The sequence below is a fragment of the Malaclemys terrapin genome, chromosome 8 (assembly GCF_027887155.1).
Source record: "Malaclemys terrapin pileata isolate rMalTer1 chromosome 8, rMalTer1.hap1, whole genome shotgun sequence".
Lineage (NCBI taxonomy): Eukaryota > Metazoa > Chordata > Testudines > Emydidae > Malaclemys > Malaclemys terrapin.
In genome coordinates, this window is record NC_071512.1 from 24,230,088 (window position 1) to 24,249,320 (window position 19,233).

The following is a 19,233-nucleotide window of genomic DNA, read 5'->3' on the forward strand; positions in this document are numbered from 1 at the left end:
TCACTGAAAGAGAGGCCTGATCTTACTTTCCTTTAGATCTGGCTATATTAACACAATTGTTGAAGAATGTGATCCTTAATGATCCAATCAGTAATACCTATCATTACAACATTAGCAGTGATACATAAACCCTGGTATTTAAAATGGGATAACACCAATCCTGGCAGAAGTAGCATGTTTCCTAATGCTCTGGTTTAAAATCTGAATATAAATAGTTCCATGCAACTCCCCAATAAAGACCAGTATTAAAAAAGAAAACCAGCTTTGAAGGGTGAACATATACATATTAATGGGGGATTCAAGAAACCCTATGATAGGTTGAAAGGCCTTGTCACAGTTAAATCTGTTGGAAAAGGTCAGAAAACAGCCTACTGGAAAATCTTAGATTTTTTTTAAAGTTCTAATGATGCAGAAGCTGCATAATAATCTCTCTGTGAACTACAAAAATAATAAAAGCTGAGGCCATTTCTAACATAATCTCTATCAGCAAGATGCCAGCGCTTTTCCAGATTTCCTAACGGGTCCCTGCTAATTCCATGCCAAAACTAGCAGTGGATTTCTTCCTTTTAATCTCCCCTAATGCCTTATTCGATTATTGTCACTGCTCTCCGACCGTGCACCGTCCCTTCAAACTCTAATTCCCCAACTGAAACAGTCAGACGAGGCTGAACCGCGGCGTGGAAATCAAACCGCGCGCACACACACGCACAAGAGGGTGCAGAACCAGAAGAGGGAGAAAACAAACAACTCCATCCGCACAACTGCACTTTTAGATCATAAACCACCGGGAATTACCAGGAGAGAGAGGAAAAGATGGGCTATGGAACTTGCTCCAGTTGACTAGGCAGAAGGCTATCTGGGAGTCCTGACTGCGGTGCTGAAGTATGGCTTTGTTGTTCTCTTGGATGTGCATCACTATCTGGTGAGTAAGCTCTTAAACAATACTAAAGACAATCAAAGACTAAGCAACCCAACTGCCGTGCCCGGAGTCGAGTCAATGGGGGAAAGGGGATGGGTGGCGGTGTGTATGTTTCCTGGTGTGTTTCCCTGACGGCCCTGGCTAAAGAAAAGCAACTGTTAACTTTGCACGGAAGGGGAAGGACTGGCTGGATGATGGCTTTGTTGGTGTGTTAATTGCAGTGTAGACAAGGCGCTGGGGAGCCAGACTGATGAAGGGAAACTGTACTCTGAAAACATCACCCGAATTCTGGATAAGTTGTTGGATGGATATGACAACAGGCTCCGACCTGGATTTGGAGGTAGAGGAAACCCAGTCTCTTTAACTGTAGCGCTCCCCTCCCCTTGTGTCCTATCTGTTGTTGAAAATCGATCTTAGAGAGGAAACAGCTCAATGCCCTGGATTCCTATCCCCTTCTCCTATGGAGAGTCACACCAGTGGAAGGTGTCCTTCCCCCACCCCCTTCAATATAGATGTGTCTCTTCCAAACAGATACGGGGCGGTCTGCAGAAAGTTTGCATCTGAATTACCCCTTCATAATGGAGTTGTTTACAGGAGAAACAATTCCTGTTGAATTACACAAAACCTTAGCAAGCCAGAAGCAGGAGGTCAAAGTGAAAATTGTTCCCTGCGTACACCCCGTTTGTTTTGTAATGCACTAGGGAACAAGTTTCTCAACAGCAGTTTTGCTGTGCCCCGGGGCCACGCTCATGCACTAGACAAGTTGCTGTGTAGGTATGCGGATTGATGAGTGAAATCCTGTCGATAGCATACATCTCTTTACATCTGACCCTGGCAGTGCTCAGAGCTTGTTTGAATGTCCGCTAGGTGCTGTTACAGAAGTCAAAACGGATATCTATGTGACCAGCTTCGGTCCTGTGTCAGACGTGGAGATGGTAAGACTCATTATAAATTACATACACCAGGGGCTCGGTAACAATTCCATTTTTTTTGACATTCTCGCCACACAAACCGTGGGATCTTTCCAGCATGGGAGCTTCGCTTGTCCCTGGCCCTGGTCTTGTTTTTCAGGATTCATTACGGTGGCATCTGAGTGGACTGTCATTAGAGCAGATTACTAGGGTTTAATCTTCTTGACAATCTCTGTCTCTGAGGGACCGAGCAGAGAGCATTTTACTGTTGGGTCGCATATAGCGAGTTCCACAATTGTGTCAACCTAACGGGCCATGCAATTTCGGCAGCATTTGCAAGGAAAAATTGAGAGAAATGTGTTGCAAATAAGTTTGTTTCCCAAGCTAAAGCAACGAGAGTAATTGTTGATTTGCTGAGTGTTGAATGAAAGGAAGGATTGGTTAAAGATGCATAAGCACCATTAAGAAGACTGTAGGCATATGTGCTACAATGCATAGTTGTACAGTAGGGCCGCGTTTTAGGAAACAGAGTAATAAAATAAAGACATGAGTAATTCAGGAATACTGCTGAGCTCAACCTTTTCCTTTTCTCAGCAAAGCAGTCGAAGCTATAAGGCGTGGCACCCGAATACAGGTAGCTGCAGACTCCTATAAAAGTTATTCGTTTACAACAACGTACATAGAGACCAATAGCAAGAGTTTAACCCATCGAAACTAAACCACTTCCCATGCTCCCCAAATAATCATGAAAAATATTTTCATTCTAGAAATGGTGTTCGCTCTCCAGCTATGAGTCACAGTGGCTGTATATTCTCTAACTTGGGCGGTTACTGTTAGGTGTCTATATTTGGGCTTCTGAGTAACTTGTTTAGGTGCTTAAATATGGATTTAGGAGACTAACTTTAGACGCTCCTATTTGAAAAGTTTGACACGAATATTAGCAAAAGTTTTTGTAAGCATTAATTTGCAATAGCACTATGAAGTAACTTGACATGCTGTGTAATCACACTATAATGAATATGTATAAGATTTTTGTAGCAAATATGCAAAATAATTTGCATAAGAGATATTGAGGGTGTCTTTTTTTGTTCACTGTCACTAAGTACTGAGAGTTTCTTTTAGCAGTTATAAAGCATATAAAACTAGACAGTTGTATCTCCTTACAACAGCAGTCATTTGAATTAAATTATGTTTTGTGAGAGCAAAATGAACTTTCTTTGTATTCGTATCAAATTATCTGTTCAATGATTAATTTGCAGCTCTTTATTAAAATAGTAAGAAAATAGGATATTTTTCTCATAGACTGACTTTTTTTTTAGCGACTACTTAATGATAATAGGATTAAAGCGATTAAGTAGTGGTGAATGAAATGTGGTTACCACCCGTGTTATGTCCTCCACTGAGTTACATTAGGTCAGTACTTTTGGCCATGACCTATGATTGATTTGTTTTCCTGTAGGAATACACAATGGATGTTTTCTTTCGGCAGACTTGGACTGATGAGAGGTTGAAGTTTAGTGGGCCAACTGAAATTCTTAGATTGAACAATTTAATGGTCAGTAAGATCTGGACACCAGACACCTTTTTTAGAAATGGAAAAAAGTCAATTGCTCATAATATGACAACTCCTAACAAACTTTTCAGAATTATGCAGAATGGAACTATTCTCTATACGATGAGGTAAGATTCTGCTGTTCTGTTTCCTTTTGAACTTGTTTTCTTCTGTTAATGAAGGAACTGAGAACAATTTATTTTAATGTATTTTAGACTGACCATTAATGCTGATTGTCCCATGCGGCTGGTAAACTTCCCTATGGATGGGCATGCTTGTCCATTGAAGTTTGGGAGCTGTAAGTTTTGTAAAAGTTTCAGATTTTTTAATATATATATTCATAAAATGGGGTCTTAGGGCAGTCCTTAATAGGAGTTAACTAACTATAGACCCATATCCCACATCAGAATTTGCTAATGCATACCACTAGGACCAGGACTTTGCATAGTCAGTGGAATCCAGGCTAGTGGATCTCATTGCAAGCTCATGGCTATAAATTGTATTGTGTTTTGTTATTCTGACACAGCCAAGACTATACTGGTACCTTTTAAACATATCTGTTGTTTTAGCAGTGAAGAAAGGTTATCATTACATGCCCTCATGTATTAAAGAAACTGGTATATTTTGAATGAAGAACGATGTTGAAATGACCACTTGCAATCAACAGACTTTATGCCCTCAGCTGGAGGGAACCACCCCTCCAGTGTGGGCAATAGCAGAGTGAGTGGGATAACTCTCAGGGCCCTGACAGTCTCAGAGACCCATGTGGCAGATACACCACATCAAGAGGGGGCTTATGTAGAGAGAGGGGGACCCATCATCCCAGGGAGCCATAGTGATAGCTTATGTTTCTTAATAAGGCTCTTTAATGGTAGGTAGATGGGTGGTGGTTGTAATCTATGTAGTGCCGGGGGAAAATAAATATAAAGGCCATGGGTACAGGATCACCTTTTATTTATGGAGGGAAACAAGACAAATATTAAGGGAGAACAATGCATTATGAGTTGATAGGGAATTTTAAAATTAGAATAAAAAAGAACCTTACTGTTATTTAAAACCCTCAAGCTGAGGCATGTTGTTAGTCTATGTTATGGGTTCTCAACCTGGGCATGAGCACCATCTGCCATTCCTATGTTGCTAAATGGGAGAAAAGGGTCCTGTGGAGATGCTAGCTACATGGGAGCCAGGGTGGAAGAGGAAGGTTGAGAAGGAGAAGCTATTATTACTATTTACCCTCATCCTTCCTGTCCCTGCTCCTGTTTGTTATGCTCAGGAGTTGAATCTTAATTAGAATTGAATTTTAATTAGATTAGAAAGAGTTTGAAATGGTAGCGACCAAGTCTCCTTGTTTGTACTACACCTACCATAGTGGGGCCATAGTATTTATTTTGGCCATTGGGCATTACTGTAATATAATTAATACTATCGATTCTTTTCTCCATGATACCCCAGATGCCTATCCAAAAAGTGAAATCATTTACACATGGAAAAAGGGACCTCTGTATTCAGTAGAAGTACCACAAGAGTCTTCCAGTCTCCTCCAGTATGATCTTATAGGACAAACAGTGTCTAGTGAAACAATTAAATCTAATACAGGTAAGACATAGCCTGATGTAGAATTGACACATTATAAAACACTCATTGGAAACCAACTAAATTGTTTTCTTTTTATCTCTTAACTGTTTACTCTTCTTCCTCTAACTAAAATTGCTGAAAAGGTTTCGTTTGTTTCCTGCAAAAGATTGATTTTCAACATATTGCTCATAGGTGGGCAAAGTTTAATGTAACTTTCAGGAACACTGCTTTTTCAGTAGCAGAACAACATATCAAAGTAATAACGGATTCACCTTTTCTCTTTATCTCGATTGATTCACTTTAGCGTCTATTGATCAGCTAAACTTTATCATATAGTAGGAGGCCCATTATTCGCCACTGCTTTCCTCAAAACACAGCATATTAATTTAAGACATTCCAAAGTTTACTCCAGTAATGTTTGTTCATATATTGCCAAAATAATGCTGACATACTTGTCTCCTAACAGGTGAATACGTAATAATGACAGTTTATTTCCACTTGCAAAGGAAGATGGGCTACTTCATGATACAGATTTATACTCCCTGCATTATGACAGTCATTCTTTCTCAGGTGTCTTTCTGGATTAATAAGGAATCTGTTCCAGCTAGAACAGTTTTTGGTATGCTGTGTTAAAGTCTCTGCAACAGCTCATGTCATCATTCCATTTATTCATCGCCTTTCATTGCTTGTTTGTTGCAGGTGAATATTCACTTCAGCTGCTCTATTTTCATCTGCAAAGGAAAATAGGCTACTATCTCATTCAGACATATATTCCATGCACCATGACTGTAGTCCTGTCTCAGGTTGTATTTTGGATCAACAAAGAATCTGTTCCAGCAAGAACTGTGGCTGGTACTAATGTTTTTACCATGAAATTCATTTGTTGTATTGAATCCACTGTATTGAACAGCTACTGTAGTGTGATGGGAATTTGTTTTTAAGTAGAGAAAGAAAAAGCTAATGGATCCTAGGGAACAAAAATAAATAATTGTATTGAAACCAAATAAATAACTTTAAAAAAATCCTACTAGGAACAGAATTCTGTTCTTGGAAAAGTTACATGGTCAGTTTTGACTGTTTCTGCTGTGTGGTATCCATAGACATTCCAGGCATACGTGTACAGAGAATTTCAGAGTTAAGATCCACCATTCAGATTTGAGAACAGAGGTTTTTCTCTTGATTTGTATTCTGTTAAAACCAATACTTAAATTCAAAGAAAGGTTTACCATTAAAACTAAAGAAAATTATATATATAGTGTTAAATTGGAGAAGTCTATGAAAAGTTATGTTAAAAGAGTGACAAAATGCAAACAAAACCCCCATCACAAGCTCTTTTCTCTGCCTGTCTCTCATGACATTGGGCTGCCTTTTCTCCAATGGCTTGGGTTAAAGGGTGGACTATCAATTGTATATTTTGGATCCTCATCTCAATTTGTTTTTTTTTTTGCTTTTTTAAGTTAGACTCTTCTTCTGTTTACTTCATTCTTAATTTTGGACCTGAACTGTGCCCATCAACATCAAAGACAAAACTTCCACCAACCAAAGGGTTGAGAAGGACTGGAGTATAATTAGAGCTGGACAAAAAATTCTCATCAAAAATATTTACAGTGAAAAATGGAGAAAAATTGTAAATTTTAATGCGTTTTTCCCAATATCATTTTTCAACCAGCTCCAGGTATATTATTGTAAATTCCTTGGAACTCAGTCCTGTAGACTTTGTACAGACCAAACTCCTGTATTTGCCTTTTATACTAAGACTGCAGGATCTAGGGTCTTATTTTAAAAAAAAATTGGTTGCCCAACTTCAGGGGAGAGGAGGACTGGCTTTTATGGGTCTCACTTAACTGCAATGGAACTATTAATATATGTACAGCTAGTCGTGCATTTTAGAGCCACTGGACACCTTGGGCCCAATTTTTAGAAATGCCAACTGCACACAACTTTCATTGACTTGAAATATAGTTGTGCATGCTTGTTCATTCTTACAATCCGAACTGCACTTGGGCACCCTAAAAAACAAAAATGCGGAACCCAAAATTAGAGGCCACTTTTGAAAATTTGGAAATTAATTTTTATTGTCTTAAGTATTCAGACAGAACTGTAAAGAATAATCAGGTAGTGGGATGAGTTGATATAATAGATTTTAAAGGGTGCTTTATTGCTATTGAAGTGCTGTGTGTATAGAACAAATGTGGGTTGACAATCTGACATCATAATGTAACACTCCCAGTACTGTGTAGTTCATGGAACAGTTACAGATGATCGGAAACATATCATGGCATATTTGGAGAAATGTATACTATTCACCTGACAGGCTGAATGGGTGATTTGGAACTGCTCAGTCTATTGGGTAAATAGGTCTTCAGACTAATGTTTTTAAAAATATTTACAAACATCTGAAATGACAGCTCTTATGAGCCATTTCAGACTGAAGAGTAAATACAGAATTAGGAACAGAGGAATATTCTTAGAAAACAGTAAATGCAAGTGCCATTGCCAGTTTTGCTGAAAATTAGTAATAGCAAGCCTGACACCTTGTACAAAAAATATACCAACTTCATTAGTCCTTACTCAGGGCATTCAGTCCAATGATTATACTGAAAGTTTCAGCACAGTAAGGACTGAAGGATTTATCCCCATTACAGCCTGAACTTACAGTCTTTATTCAGAGAAAACTCTCTTGACACCAGAGAGTTTCACCTGCAAAATGATTGCAGGCTCAGTTCCTTACTACCTAGAGCAAATTATCGGGCCCAGTGACAAATCAGAGGTTTAAAATGGAAGACCTGACATCCCATTATGAATAACATTGGAAAACACTAATGTTATAATTATTATCTAAGTGAATTTGGCTAGAAAAGTCATCTGAATTTCCCCAAATTAAAGATTTAAAGAGGGGGAAAGGAGAAATTAATGATGGGAGATTAAAGCTAGTTTGCGAAAACCAATTCCAATATTATATAAATGGGGTGACACTGTAAGCAGATTGAATCCCCCCAAAAGGGGTGCAAAACTACAGTGTACAAATATAAGGAATGCTATGATCCCAAGATGAAGGAGAAGCAGGGGCCATAAAGATCTGCTTGCTAGAAACTTCTGAAAGAAACAGTGTGGTAGGCAGAACCATCTCAGGTACAGTAATATTCCTTTGTACTGCTATGTACTCAAAAAGGGCAGTGGATTCCCAATATGCATTTCCCTATATATGTATTACTCCCGGCCTGGAGTGGAATAAAGAACATGGGTATTTCTAAGTATGCCTCATTAAGAGTCATATGTAAGTTATCCTTTAGCTCACACCCACTGTGTTCATGGTTTCACCACTTCATCCAGATGCCATGTCTGTCTCAGAGTCCTCACAAAGAGTCCCCTCTATATGAATATTTAGCTAATAGATTCAGGATGGAAAATCTTATGCACAGATAGATATGATCAGCTTTCTCTTGTTTTCGTTTAGTTTTCGTTCACACTGGGAGCCAGAATTTGACCTTTGATTTATCATATTCATTAAAATCTCAGATGTGGAAAGATTCTTAAAGCAAAATTTTATAATGCAAGTAGTGAAATAAAATGAGTTTTACATAGTTATGTTAACTGACTTCTCTTAAATCTTACTGAGAAATATTCAAAATCTATAGCCAAAAATAAACAAATATCAATTGTACAATTTTTTCAACTGTATGTTAGCATTCTGCTAGATAAGGCAGATTTTGTCAGTCCAGAGCATTTCAAGAAAATCACCTTCTAAAATCATTCAGCCCTCACTGATAGGAATCTTCCAGATTCCTAATATCTAAATTCCAGTAGTGATAAGTATTTATACAGACACTGAATCCATCATTACATTACTAAATATTGCTAAATAGCACATGACCATGTTCTAATCTCAGCACATATAATCTTGAAAAGTTCACCTGTGTGCATATGTGAGACATGGACTTTTGACACTGAATTATACCTCAGGCTTATTTATATTTCTGTTATAAAAATATCTGCCAGATTTTGGGGACGGGAGATATTGTTTTTTTTTAATCTTCTATTTGCATTTTATTAAAAACATGTTAGTTTATGACATTGGAACTGTGGTACTCAACTGCAGATAGTTGACAAGCTGCATCTTGAGAGAGAGTTGCAGAGAGAATCCTAAAATAATCAACTCACATAGTCCAGAAGCTGCAGTGAGGTGTTACATCAGTATGTGATGACACTGCATTCTCATTGCTAAGCATCATTCATAGCATATTGATGATCAATACAACATAACATAACATTTTCTACCTTCCCACCCACCCTTTCCTGATCATTGGGAGGAGAGAGACAGTGTTCTGCAATCTATTTACTTGGATATATGCTATCCTCAGACCCACCTGCCACAGTAGAGAGTGAACATTGATCTTGGAAGCTATCCTGCCACTGGTCTTCATGCAGAACTCCCATGAGTTCTTATGTCCCTTCAATGTAACCCCAAAGTGGGGTGGGTGGAGAAGGATGCTGAAATTACATGTTACTAAACTATAGTATTTTAACCTGGATTATTGCAATAGATAGTGCTCACTAACCCATAGGTAAAATAGGTTTTTGAAATCTGAGTTCTTCCCCTCTTATATGGGAATTGCCTTGTGTGGTCCTCATGTCATTCCTACAACTACCTTGTCTAGAAAGTGGTGCTTCCAGGCATGCTGTCATGTCCATGTTTTAGCATCATTCTAGAAAGAATCCTTACTCACTGGCTAGGTATCTTAACTTTACATTTGTGTACCATTTTAAAATATGGCATACAGTCTAATGTGGCTTATTCACTATGGTTAGATATACAAATATGAACTATTTGAAGCACAAGGAGTACTTTGCAATCTGTTAATCAGCTGATAGGGAGCATAGTAATGAAACAATAGGAAGTATAATCTATATATTTATAACAATTTATAAGCAATATGGATGTAAGCAAAATCCTAATACCTTAATTTTCATTCTGTTATTTTAAAGGGATTACTACAGTTCTAACAATGACCACTTTAAGCATCAGTGCACGCCACTCTTTGCCCAAGGTGTCTTATGCTACTGCCATGGATTGGTTCATAGCTGTGTGCTTTGCCTTTGTCTTCTCTGCACTTATCGAGTTTGCAGCTGTCAACTACTTTACCAATCTTCAGACTCAGAGAGCAATGAGGAAGGCAGCCCGGGCAGCAGCACTAGCAGCAGCACTATCAGCAGCAACTGTACCGGCAGAGGACGAGATTGTCTCGGTAATTGCTCATTTTTCTAATAATAAGCGTCATATAGGAAGAGACAGCCAAAGTAGTGAATGCAAAACAATTGAACAATGTTAAAGTGATCTTAGTCTGGAACAGATTACATAACTGAGTCACATCAATTCAAACGTCAAGGAAGTTGTTGCTCTAACGTCAGAAGGTGAAAGTAGTTCATTTTTAGTTGTTTGTATTAAGTGGAGATATTCTTCAGTCATTCTGATTTATATAAAGCAAAGTAATTAAAGAAAAACAACATTAGAGTGTTACACACAAATTCTTCAAGCAAGGCTGTAAATACTGTGGGGAAATTATTTCAGGGAAATAATCACCAGTATGTGGACTATATCATAGTAAGATTGCAGAATTTGCAGGACACTGTTCAAAAAAGAGTGAGAGCGTGCATTGGCTAGATGGTTACAGGATCACTGTAATATACATACCATAAGTGGGTCAACTGAGGGAAGGGGAATTAGCTTTTACATAAACTTGGCATCTGTTACTTGCATAAAGAGCTGTGTTGGTGGAAGCTTTGAGAAAGACACAGAGATACAGTTTTAAAGGAAGAGTGGTAAATATTCAACATGCGATAGACAGAAATGCTTTCTCTAATCAAAAGCAAGATATGTTAAATGGTTGAAAATTGGTTTTAAATATTTTCACTACCAAGTCTCCCTAAGTAATGAGACAGCCCCCATTATCACCAACTTCAGTTTATTTATATGCACAACACTAATCCAAGCTAAATTAATATTATTATCATCTCCGGTTACAGATAGGGAACAGAGGCACATAAAGATTAAGGGACTTGCCCAGGGTGACCCAGAAAGAAGGTAGCACAACTGAACCCAGTTCTCTTGAATACCATTCCACTGCCTTAACCACAAAGCCATCCTTCTTCTACATGTCAAATCTCAAAGTCCCTTGCTAAAACATTTCTATTTAAATATGTTTTAGTGCAGCTAAAACTGTAATAGGTTAGGTGTACCCAAAACCATTTTGAGTAGTAGGGTACATTTACTAACAAAGGTGTAGTTGTACAGCCTGTTGCTGTTGCTGCTCCTCATTGAAATAAAAAACAACATTTTCCTTGACATCAGGGCAGAAGAATTGGGCTCATAAATCTCAGGGCTTGTCTAGAAAAACAGATAGTGTGTGGCAAGCTGGGGTGCAAGTCTACAGTGCACCAGTATGCCATTCCCTAGTGTGCTTTAATATACTCCTGTAAAGCAGAGTAGATTAAAGTGTTCTAGGGAAGTTTTAGTGCATGGTAGCAGGGTGTACACGGACAACTAGCATACTGTAGATCAGGGCCGGCTCCAGGGTTTTGGCCACCACAAGCAGCCCCCCCCCCCCCCCCAAAAGCCGCGATTGTGATCTGCGGCGGCAATTCGGCAGGAGGTCCTTCGCTCCGAGCGGGAGTGAGGGACCATCCACCAAATTGCCACCGAATAGCTGGACGTGCCGCCCCTCTCCAGAGCAGCCACCCCAAGACCCTGCTTGTCAGGCTGGTGCCTGGAGCCGGCCCTGCTGTAGATTTATACCACAGCTTGCCGCACACTAACTGCATGTCTAGACAGCCCTCAGTGCATTTTAGTAAAGATTTGTTTTAGCACTGGGAAAAAAATATGAGACTCCAGAAAAGATGGACAAAAATAAAGAAAAGCAGATTATTCTCATAACATCTTTTGTCTTTCATAAAAGTTTAAAGAAACTGTATCACACATTACAACTCAGAAAATGAGTGCTTTTTTCCTGCCCAGATTGTGTAAAATGAGTTTAAAGAAATCCCCCCCAAAAACTCAAGCAAGACTGACTTGAGCAAAGCTAGTAATGTGTGATAGAGTTTGCAGAAGTTTGCAATAATGGAAAATGAAAAAGTAGATTTTCAATTTTGATGAAACTTGTAAATAAATAAGTGCAAAGTAAATATAGATGTGCACGTCCAATATTTACATTTTTATTATTCTAAGGAAACCTTAATAATAAGTTGCCTCATCAAAACTTACAACAAAAGCAGATAATATATTTGTTAATGTTCAGATAAAGTAATTTTTTTCAAATGTCATGACATTTGAGAAAGGCTCAGTTGTTATGACTGAATTATTATTATTTGACTGAGGACATTACATACCCTATGGGCTGTATATTGTAACAGCACATTAATGCTACAAAGGTAAAATGCTACAGATCTAAAGACTAGAAGCACTTTAAAAGATTTTAAGTCCTTTTTTTTTTTCAAATATAGCTTTTTCACAGGAAATCACTCAGGCAAATATCAAAATACTAAGTTAAATAGATCACTTGGCATGACATAGCAAAAGAAAATATTAACAAAAAGCACATCCCTATCTTAGAATAAGAACCCTAAACTGGAATGATATTTCGTGTCTGAATCCCTGAATAATGCTCTTCATCGTTTGTTTCATTTAAAGACCCAAATATGTAGAATACTAAAGAAAATATAATATGATCTATAGAGTGTCCATTATATATAAACAATGAAATTAATTCATAGAAGACAGAAGGAGGAGAAAAGAACAATGTGATAATGGTCCATAAAGTCCCACGTTCTTGGAGAAGGACAAAAATATAATTTTACACAATTTAGAGTCCAAACACAGTAGGCAGAGACATCAAATTATATCCAGTAAAACACTTACTTAAGTACTGCAGTCATTAAAATTCTGAGATCCCAGAAGAAAAAAATTATATTAGAAGATCCAACTCCTCTTCATAGCTAGACAAACTTTTGCCTCATTTTTTTTTTTTTGAAGACACCAATACATACAGTGGAACCTCAATAAGACAAGGTGGCTCAAGGAGGCCTGGCAGGAAAACTTGCCGGCTGTAGTTCCTATTTGCTGTTCCCAGAAGTAGCAGTGAGGAGGCCCACCCACAGCACTGGTTGCCAAAGGCATCATAGCCTGATCCTGCAAGGTACTGAGTGCCCTTTGTGCCTCCCACAAAACAGAGAGTTTAGCAGAACTCTTCCATTTTTAACTCAAGAGTCTCTAGTGAAAAGAACATTACATTCATGCTGCAATTGTTCAATCAAACACCAAAATCCAATCAGCACTTTCATTATTCTCAGCCTCTTCATCAGTTCTCAAAGTCCTCATATTGGGTTTCAGAAATTTACAATCCAGGGTTTTGGGTAGGATTCTGCTCTCTCTTACAGTGAAGTTTGGATTTTGCACCATTCTTATAAGGTGCAGAGCCACTGCCTTTCACAGAGGAGCTCCCTTATTTTCTAGCGCTAGTGCAGATCACAGAGGGGTTTCAGCTTCCCCAAAACTGGGCCCATATTCAGACAGTTTAACTTCACACTGAGCAATTACAGCAAGTGACTTTTTGCAGTTTGCCCTCCTCTGCATAGTCTGCTATGGGATGACTCTGCAACAGATGCTACAAAGCAAAGGACGTGAGAGCCTGGCTGCTGAGGACGTTGCTCCCCATAGCTGCTTTCCCAGTCATGCCAGGGCTTGATTCTAAAAAGCCTGGCAGCTCCCACAGCTACTGAAGGGATTTACATATTCTCCAAACCACTGCAGCCCAATCTGAAAACAGGCTAAACGTCTGACCTTGAAGAAATCAATAAAGCAAACAAAGAAGTTTGAAATTCGCACTCTCTAAAGTTTCCCTCTCAAGTGTAGAAGTAAGTACAATCAATACTTCCCTCTTTTTTCACCGTTTTAGCAATAAAAGCCAGCAAGTGAGTAGTAAAATATCTAAGAAACACAGTCTACAAATATTTCTTTAACAGAGCTATTTACAGATAATACATGACATCTAAAACTAGGAAAGAAGTAAAAACCAACCAAACAAACAATATAAGCCCTATACAAAAGTCTCCAAATTTAAAAAGGTTGCAGACAGCAGTGCATAGAACTTCTCCCCAAGCAGAACTTCAGAGTTGGTATCTTCAGAGAGTCAGCAGTCACTGTTTATACCTGTGGAATATTGTTCCACTTCCACCCTGCTGGTTTGGCATAAGGATGTACCTATCTCCTCAGGAATAGGAAAGGGAAAACCAAGGGAAACCACAAGAATTAAGAGTTCTTACGAACTAGAAGAAGGAGATGTAGCAAGCAGTTGCAAAAGTGGCTTCTTTAGGACTGCAGCTGCTTGACTCTGTTAGATTTAAAAGGCTGATCCCCATAAAGGCATGCTGGGAAAAATTCTTGTAAGAAGGCAGCCTGCTTCAAGGGGAGTTAATAAGAACTAAAATGTCATTAAGGAATGTGTTTTGAGGAAAGGAGTTGTGTGTGTGTTTTGTATACTGCCTCTATATCACTCTCCTATTTGTATAGTCTCTTTTTCCTTTTCTTTCTAGAACCCTGCCCCTTCTGTTTTTTATTCAGTTCCAATGCTTTGGTTCCTTACTCCTTATCTGATTCTAAGTCATATCATTGCTTTCTTTCACAGTTCCTTTTCTCTCTGATTTCTGCAAGGTCTATTTCTTCTTGTTCTAGATCCTTGTATAATATTGTTGTAAGACTTTCTGTCTTTTCTAAGATGCCTTCTGTGTGTCTCAGAATTTTTTTAACCAGGCCCCGTGCTATTCTCCCTCAACAATGTTTTAAAGAGGAAAATTTTTCTCTAACTCCCCCCCACCTTCCTAAGTAGCCACCATGTTCTCTGCTTCACGTGATTAAAAGAAATCCCTTAATGAAAAATCTTCACGTTCTCCTATGTCCTTAGATCTTCTTGTCTCCTTTTCTGTTCAGTTCTATTATTTCTCCAGCAGAGTAAAAAAAAACCTTTCTTCCACTATAATGGTGGGTTTTGTTTTGTTTTTTTGGTGATTGCCAGGGGTTTAGGTTTATCAGTTGGGAGTTTTAGGAGATATGTAGTGAGCAGTGTTTGTGTCAGAAGGAAGAGTGCTATCTGCCTTCTGTCTTTATAGAACTTACTCCTTAGATAGTGAAAGCTGATGGAGAATGTTAAGGTTGGGCTAGTTACTGAAGAGTCCAGGAGCAGAAAATATAAAAGGGTTGTGTCTGTGTTAGACTGGGAATCATTTAGTGCTCCCAATACAATTTCATTAGTGGTATTAATGGGGTGAGTTACAGTGTAAATAAGACACCAGAATTTTTGCCATCATGTCCTCTAAGCCTGCCCCAACCAGTCTAAGTGATATAGTAGTGTATATGCCCCTGTCTACACAAACACTTCCATTGGTGGTATAGTAACAATGAGATAGTTGCACCCAAACATTTCATTGTAGCAGACAAGACCAGAGAGAAGATCTAGCATTGATGAAAATTCAAAGAGTCATTTAAAAGCTTTAGTTGCTTGAATAGTTTAAACCCATCAAGTTAAAGTGGATTCAGAATATGTTCAATTTTTTACAATTCCAAATCTAATTTTGTCTACTACAAAAATCATTCAAAATACAGTAGAAGTGTCCCTCTCACCCTTCGGGATAGTTCATTTTGTTCAAATGCCTCTTTTAGTCAAAATCTCTTGCTAATATATTATTACATAATCCTCCACCAAACCTCTGTAATCTAAAAATAGAGAAGGCACAAGGCCAAATTCTATTTTGTCATGCTCAGTGGAGTTGCTACAAACTTCCATTAAGTCCTTGGACTCCATTGTTTTCAGTCAGATACAGTGGGCTGAATTCTGCTCTCAGTGAAGTGATACAAACCCAGAGTGACTTCACTGGTTGCCAAGGAGTCACTATGAATTTACCTCAGGTAGCTCAGAGCAGAATTTGGCTCATTGTATTTTGTCAGCTGCAGGTGATCTCTGTGTGAAATACAAAACTATGGGCATTCCACTCCAAAATATGACAGCAACAAGCTGAGAATGCATCTGGACCCTGATGGAAGCCCATTTTTATTCTTACAGTAATTACATTTGTTCCAGCATATCAAAAACAAACTCAGAATCTATAGCATAGGAAAGCAGTGCAGCTTTTAGATTTTATTCCATTTAAAATATGTGTTTGTGTTTTAAATATGAATCGTATTGTTTCTTCCTCACAGCTCTCTTTATTCAGTAGGCCCAGATCCTGAAAGGGTTGCATGGGTCCCTAGGTGCCTAGAACCCTCTGGATTCTCACTGACTTCAAGAGGGAGCCAGGGTCCCCCAGTACACTAGAGGACAGGGACCTAAGTCACTTAGTATGGGTGCTTGTTGTACAGTATCCAAGAGCTTTTGCTGCATGACAGTCAAAGAGCTTAACAGGGATTATTTCCTATACAGCTGGTCAGAATTTTTGATGACATTTTGATAAACAAATGAAATGTGAAAAAAACAACAAATAAAAACCCCTTCCAATTAAATGTTTTTGTGAAAGCATTTTGCTGTTTGTTTTTTCAAACAGCTCTTTTTCCTAAGCCACAAAGTGATATGGCTCCGACAGCAGAGGATTCTTATTCTGTCTTTAAGCAACATTCCTCAAGTGTAGAGGAGCCTGATGGTTTTCCAGTATAAAGGGTTTAGTTCCCTGCAATTACATCAATCAGAATATGTTGGACATGTTTAATGAGTATCCTGATGTGGCTGAAAGGAGAGGGCAAGTAACTGATGATCATTTGGATCCACATGAGTTAAATGTTTCCTAGAGCTACCGAGCTGGGCGATAGGGATGGGAGAGAGAAGAGAGAGTTGAAATCCTACAGAAATATATGTTAAATGTCTTGTATGATATGAGGGTTTTTCCCCACTAGCATTTAGACATTTTTGCACAGTATTGCAGTCTGATCTCAGTAGTCACAGCAGCACATATTAAAATAGGACAAAACAAATGTGATTGCACAGTAAAATGAAGGAATATCATTTCTTTTTGTATAAAAGCTGCAAAGATTGCACAAAATAAGTGGAGAGACTGGCTTCTGCTCACAGTTCCACATGGCCCACTCCAGAATAATTCCATTTAAATTGCTGGGTTGGCACCAGTGTATCTAAGAGCAAAAGTTGGCTTTAAACATTTAACATAAATAACATAAAATAAATATTTTTTTTCAAAGGCCCTGCAGTGTCAGTCTGCATTTTGATGTGTCATATCATGGAACTGCATTGAGATAGCAAGATCATAAATCTTTAAAAGAGCTTTTTTTTTACCTGCTGAGATGTGATGATGGAGTTCTGTGTTTCTTCTGCAGATGTTAATAGGATTAGTAATAGCTGTGGGCCCAGTTGTGCCAATTCCTTAACTGTTTTAGATGTTGGTGATGGACTCAACAGATGTTGGGAGCAATGTAGAACTTTGGAGAGAAGGTTACTAATCGAGGGCCAGACAGTGAACCTCTTATACTGACTGGTAAGCAGTTACTCATAAAGTTGGTCTCATTAACTTCATTGGGATTACTCTTATGAGTAAGTACTCACCAGCGTGAGTAAAGGCTCAGTATTCTGGCCCAATTTGGAAGTAGATTTAATATTTTCAATGGTATTTTGGTTTTAAATCTATATCTATGTCACTGGGATCTGAAAGAGTGTCCTTAGAGTCCTTTTGCCATTAGGTCAACAAACAAAAATAAGAACAAAAGCTCTTAATAATTGATAATAATCAATTATTAATTATTGTTATCATCTAAGTTTTGTAGTGTCTAGGGTCTAGATCCTCAAAAGTAGTCAGGCACTAACACCCATAATGGAAGTTAGGCCCTTGAATAATCTTTGAGGATTTAAGGCCACTAGTTAGTGATTTAATTTATATTGTGTAGCACTGGTAGGAATGTCACATATTGATAGGTATATTAATAAGAGGAAAGCGGGAAAAGAGTAGGAGATATGCTTTTTTCTTGTTTAATGCTTGTTCAGGCATATTTGAGCTTTGGCACTAATTTCATTTTCATTCCAGTGTGATGACAGCAAAATTCTATATCCTTAGCCTAGTAAATTACAAAGGAAATAAGAAATATCACATTTTTCTATCTGAATGTTTAGAGTTTATTGACATTATTTTCTTTTGCCTTCACTGTACTGACAGGAAAAGTACATAATCTTAAATGAGCAAAGGAGACAGCACTAAGAACAAGTACAAATTGTTTTAAAGTTTGTTGATATCTAGGCACATACATAAGATGCTCATTTTAATGCCATGCTACACGCTGCACTGACAGCAAAATCACATATCCACAGTACAAAGGAAGGCAGATTTATAGATAATTTCAAAGCGATTTTTAATTAGAAATATGAAGAGAAAAATATACACACAAAATTAATAATACACACACAGCATCCCTATAAAAACAGAGAAGGCTAGAATACAGAATTACATACACGCCAAAGCGATATTTGCTCTATCTTTTCTAACTGGAGGTAAGGGCCTGATGCTGCAATTTGCTGAGAGCCTCCTGAGTTGTGCCAAGAAAACCCTAGCAAAGTCAATGAGAACGGAGGGAGATAAGTATCTGGATGGAATAGACTCCCAGCTGCTTTGTGGGCATCCAAAGGGTATAAATTAGTTTAGTTGTATGACCTTAGTTAGTCCTAGACAGCACCTTACTATTCTATGCAGTACAGCACCTCCTGTTTAATTTTGAGTCATCGTGCAAAGGTCCACACGCAAGGGTCAGACTTCAGGCATGGAGCAATTTTTTTCATTGTGCTGCAACATCAAAATTCTACACTGTCAGCAAAGAGGCCACGTAAAGAAGCCAGTTCCTTTTGCAATTTGTCAACTCAACTAACAATGTTCGAGATTTTGTCTTAGGTGCGCTGGACAAGTTTGCTTTATTATATCCCATAAAAGCAGGGATTAACATAGCTTGCTAGTTGTAATAGTTCATATATTTTCTTTCTGTTTAGTGTTTTGGCAAATTTCATCACTGCATCCTAATCTCAATGCTCTTTGTCAAAGAAAACACTGAAAAGGGAAAATCCAAGTAGAGAAAATTAATGACTACAGCAACTACTCAGAGCTCCCATCCTCATGCACAAACTTTATCAATTTAATTTGAATGAGAGCCCCAGGTTGTTGCATCCTCTTGCTGCTGTTCCTTTGGCCAGTGTTTCTGGGTGAGTCTTCATTGGTAGCTGAGAAAAAGTTGTATTATAAATTGGAGA

General features: G+C 38.2%; 1 protein-coding gene across 3 annotated transcripts in view; it reads left to right on the top strand.

The window, feature by feature from the left end:
- Positions 1-688: 688 nt before the first annotated feature.
- The window catches only part of GABRA6 (gamma-aminobutyric acid type A receptor subunit alpha6), a 32,577-nt gene continuing 14,032 nt past the window's right edge, over positions 689-19,233 (top strand). For 2 of the 3 annotated variants that reach the window (XM_054036454.1, XM_054036455.1), the window contains exons 1-8: positions 689-922; positions 1,141-1,259; positions 1,787-1,854; positions 3,290-3,510; positions 3,598-3,680; positions 4,835-4,978; positions 5,424-5,576; positions 9,944-10,203. In XM_054036454.1, the coding sequence (XP_053892429.1) occupies positions 885-922; positions 1,141-1,259; positions 1,787-1,854; positions 3,290-3,510; positions 3,598-3,680; positions 4,835-4,978; positions 5,424-5,576; positions 9,944-10,203 (1,086 nt within the window). In that variant the 5' untranslated portion in view covers positions 689-884. The remainder of the gene's footprint in view (positions 923-1,140; positions 1,260-1,786; positions 1,855-3,289; positions 3,511-3,597; positions 3,681-4,834; positions 4,979-5,423; positions 5,577-9,943; positions 10,204-19,233) is intronic. The other variant, XM_054036456.1, reaches the window with a different exon arrangement.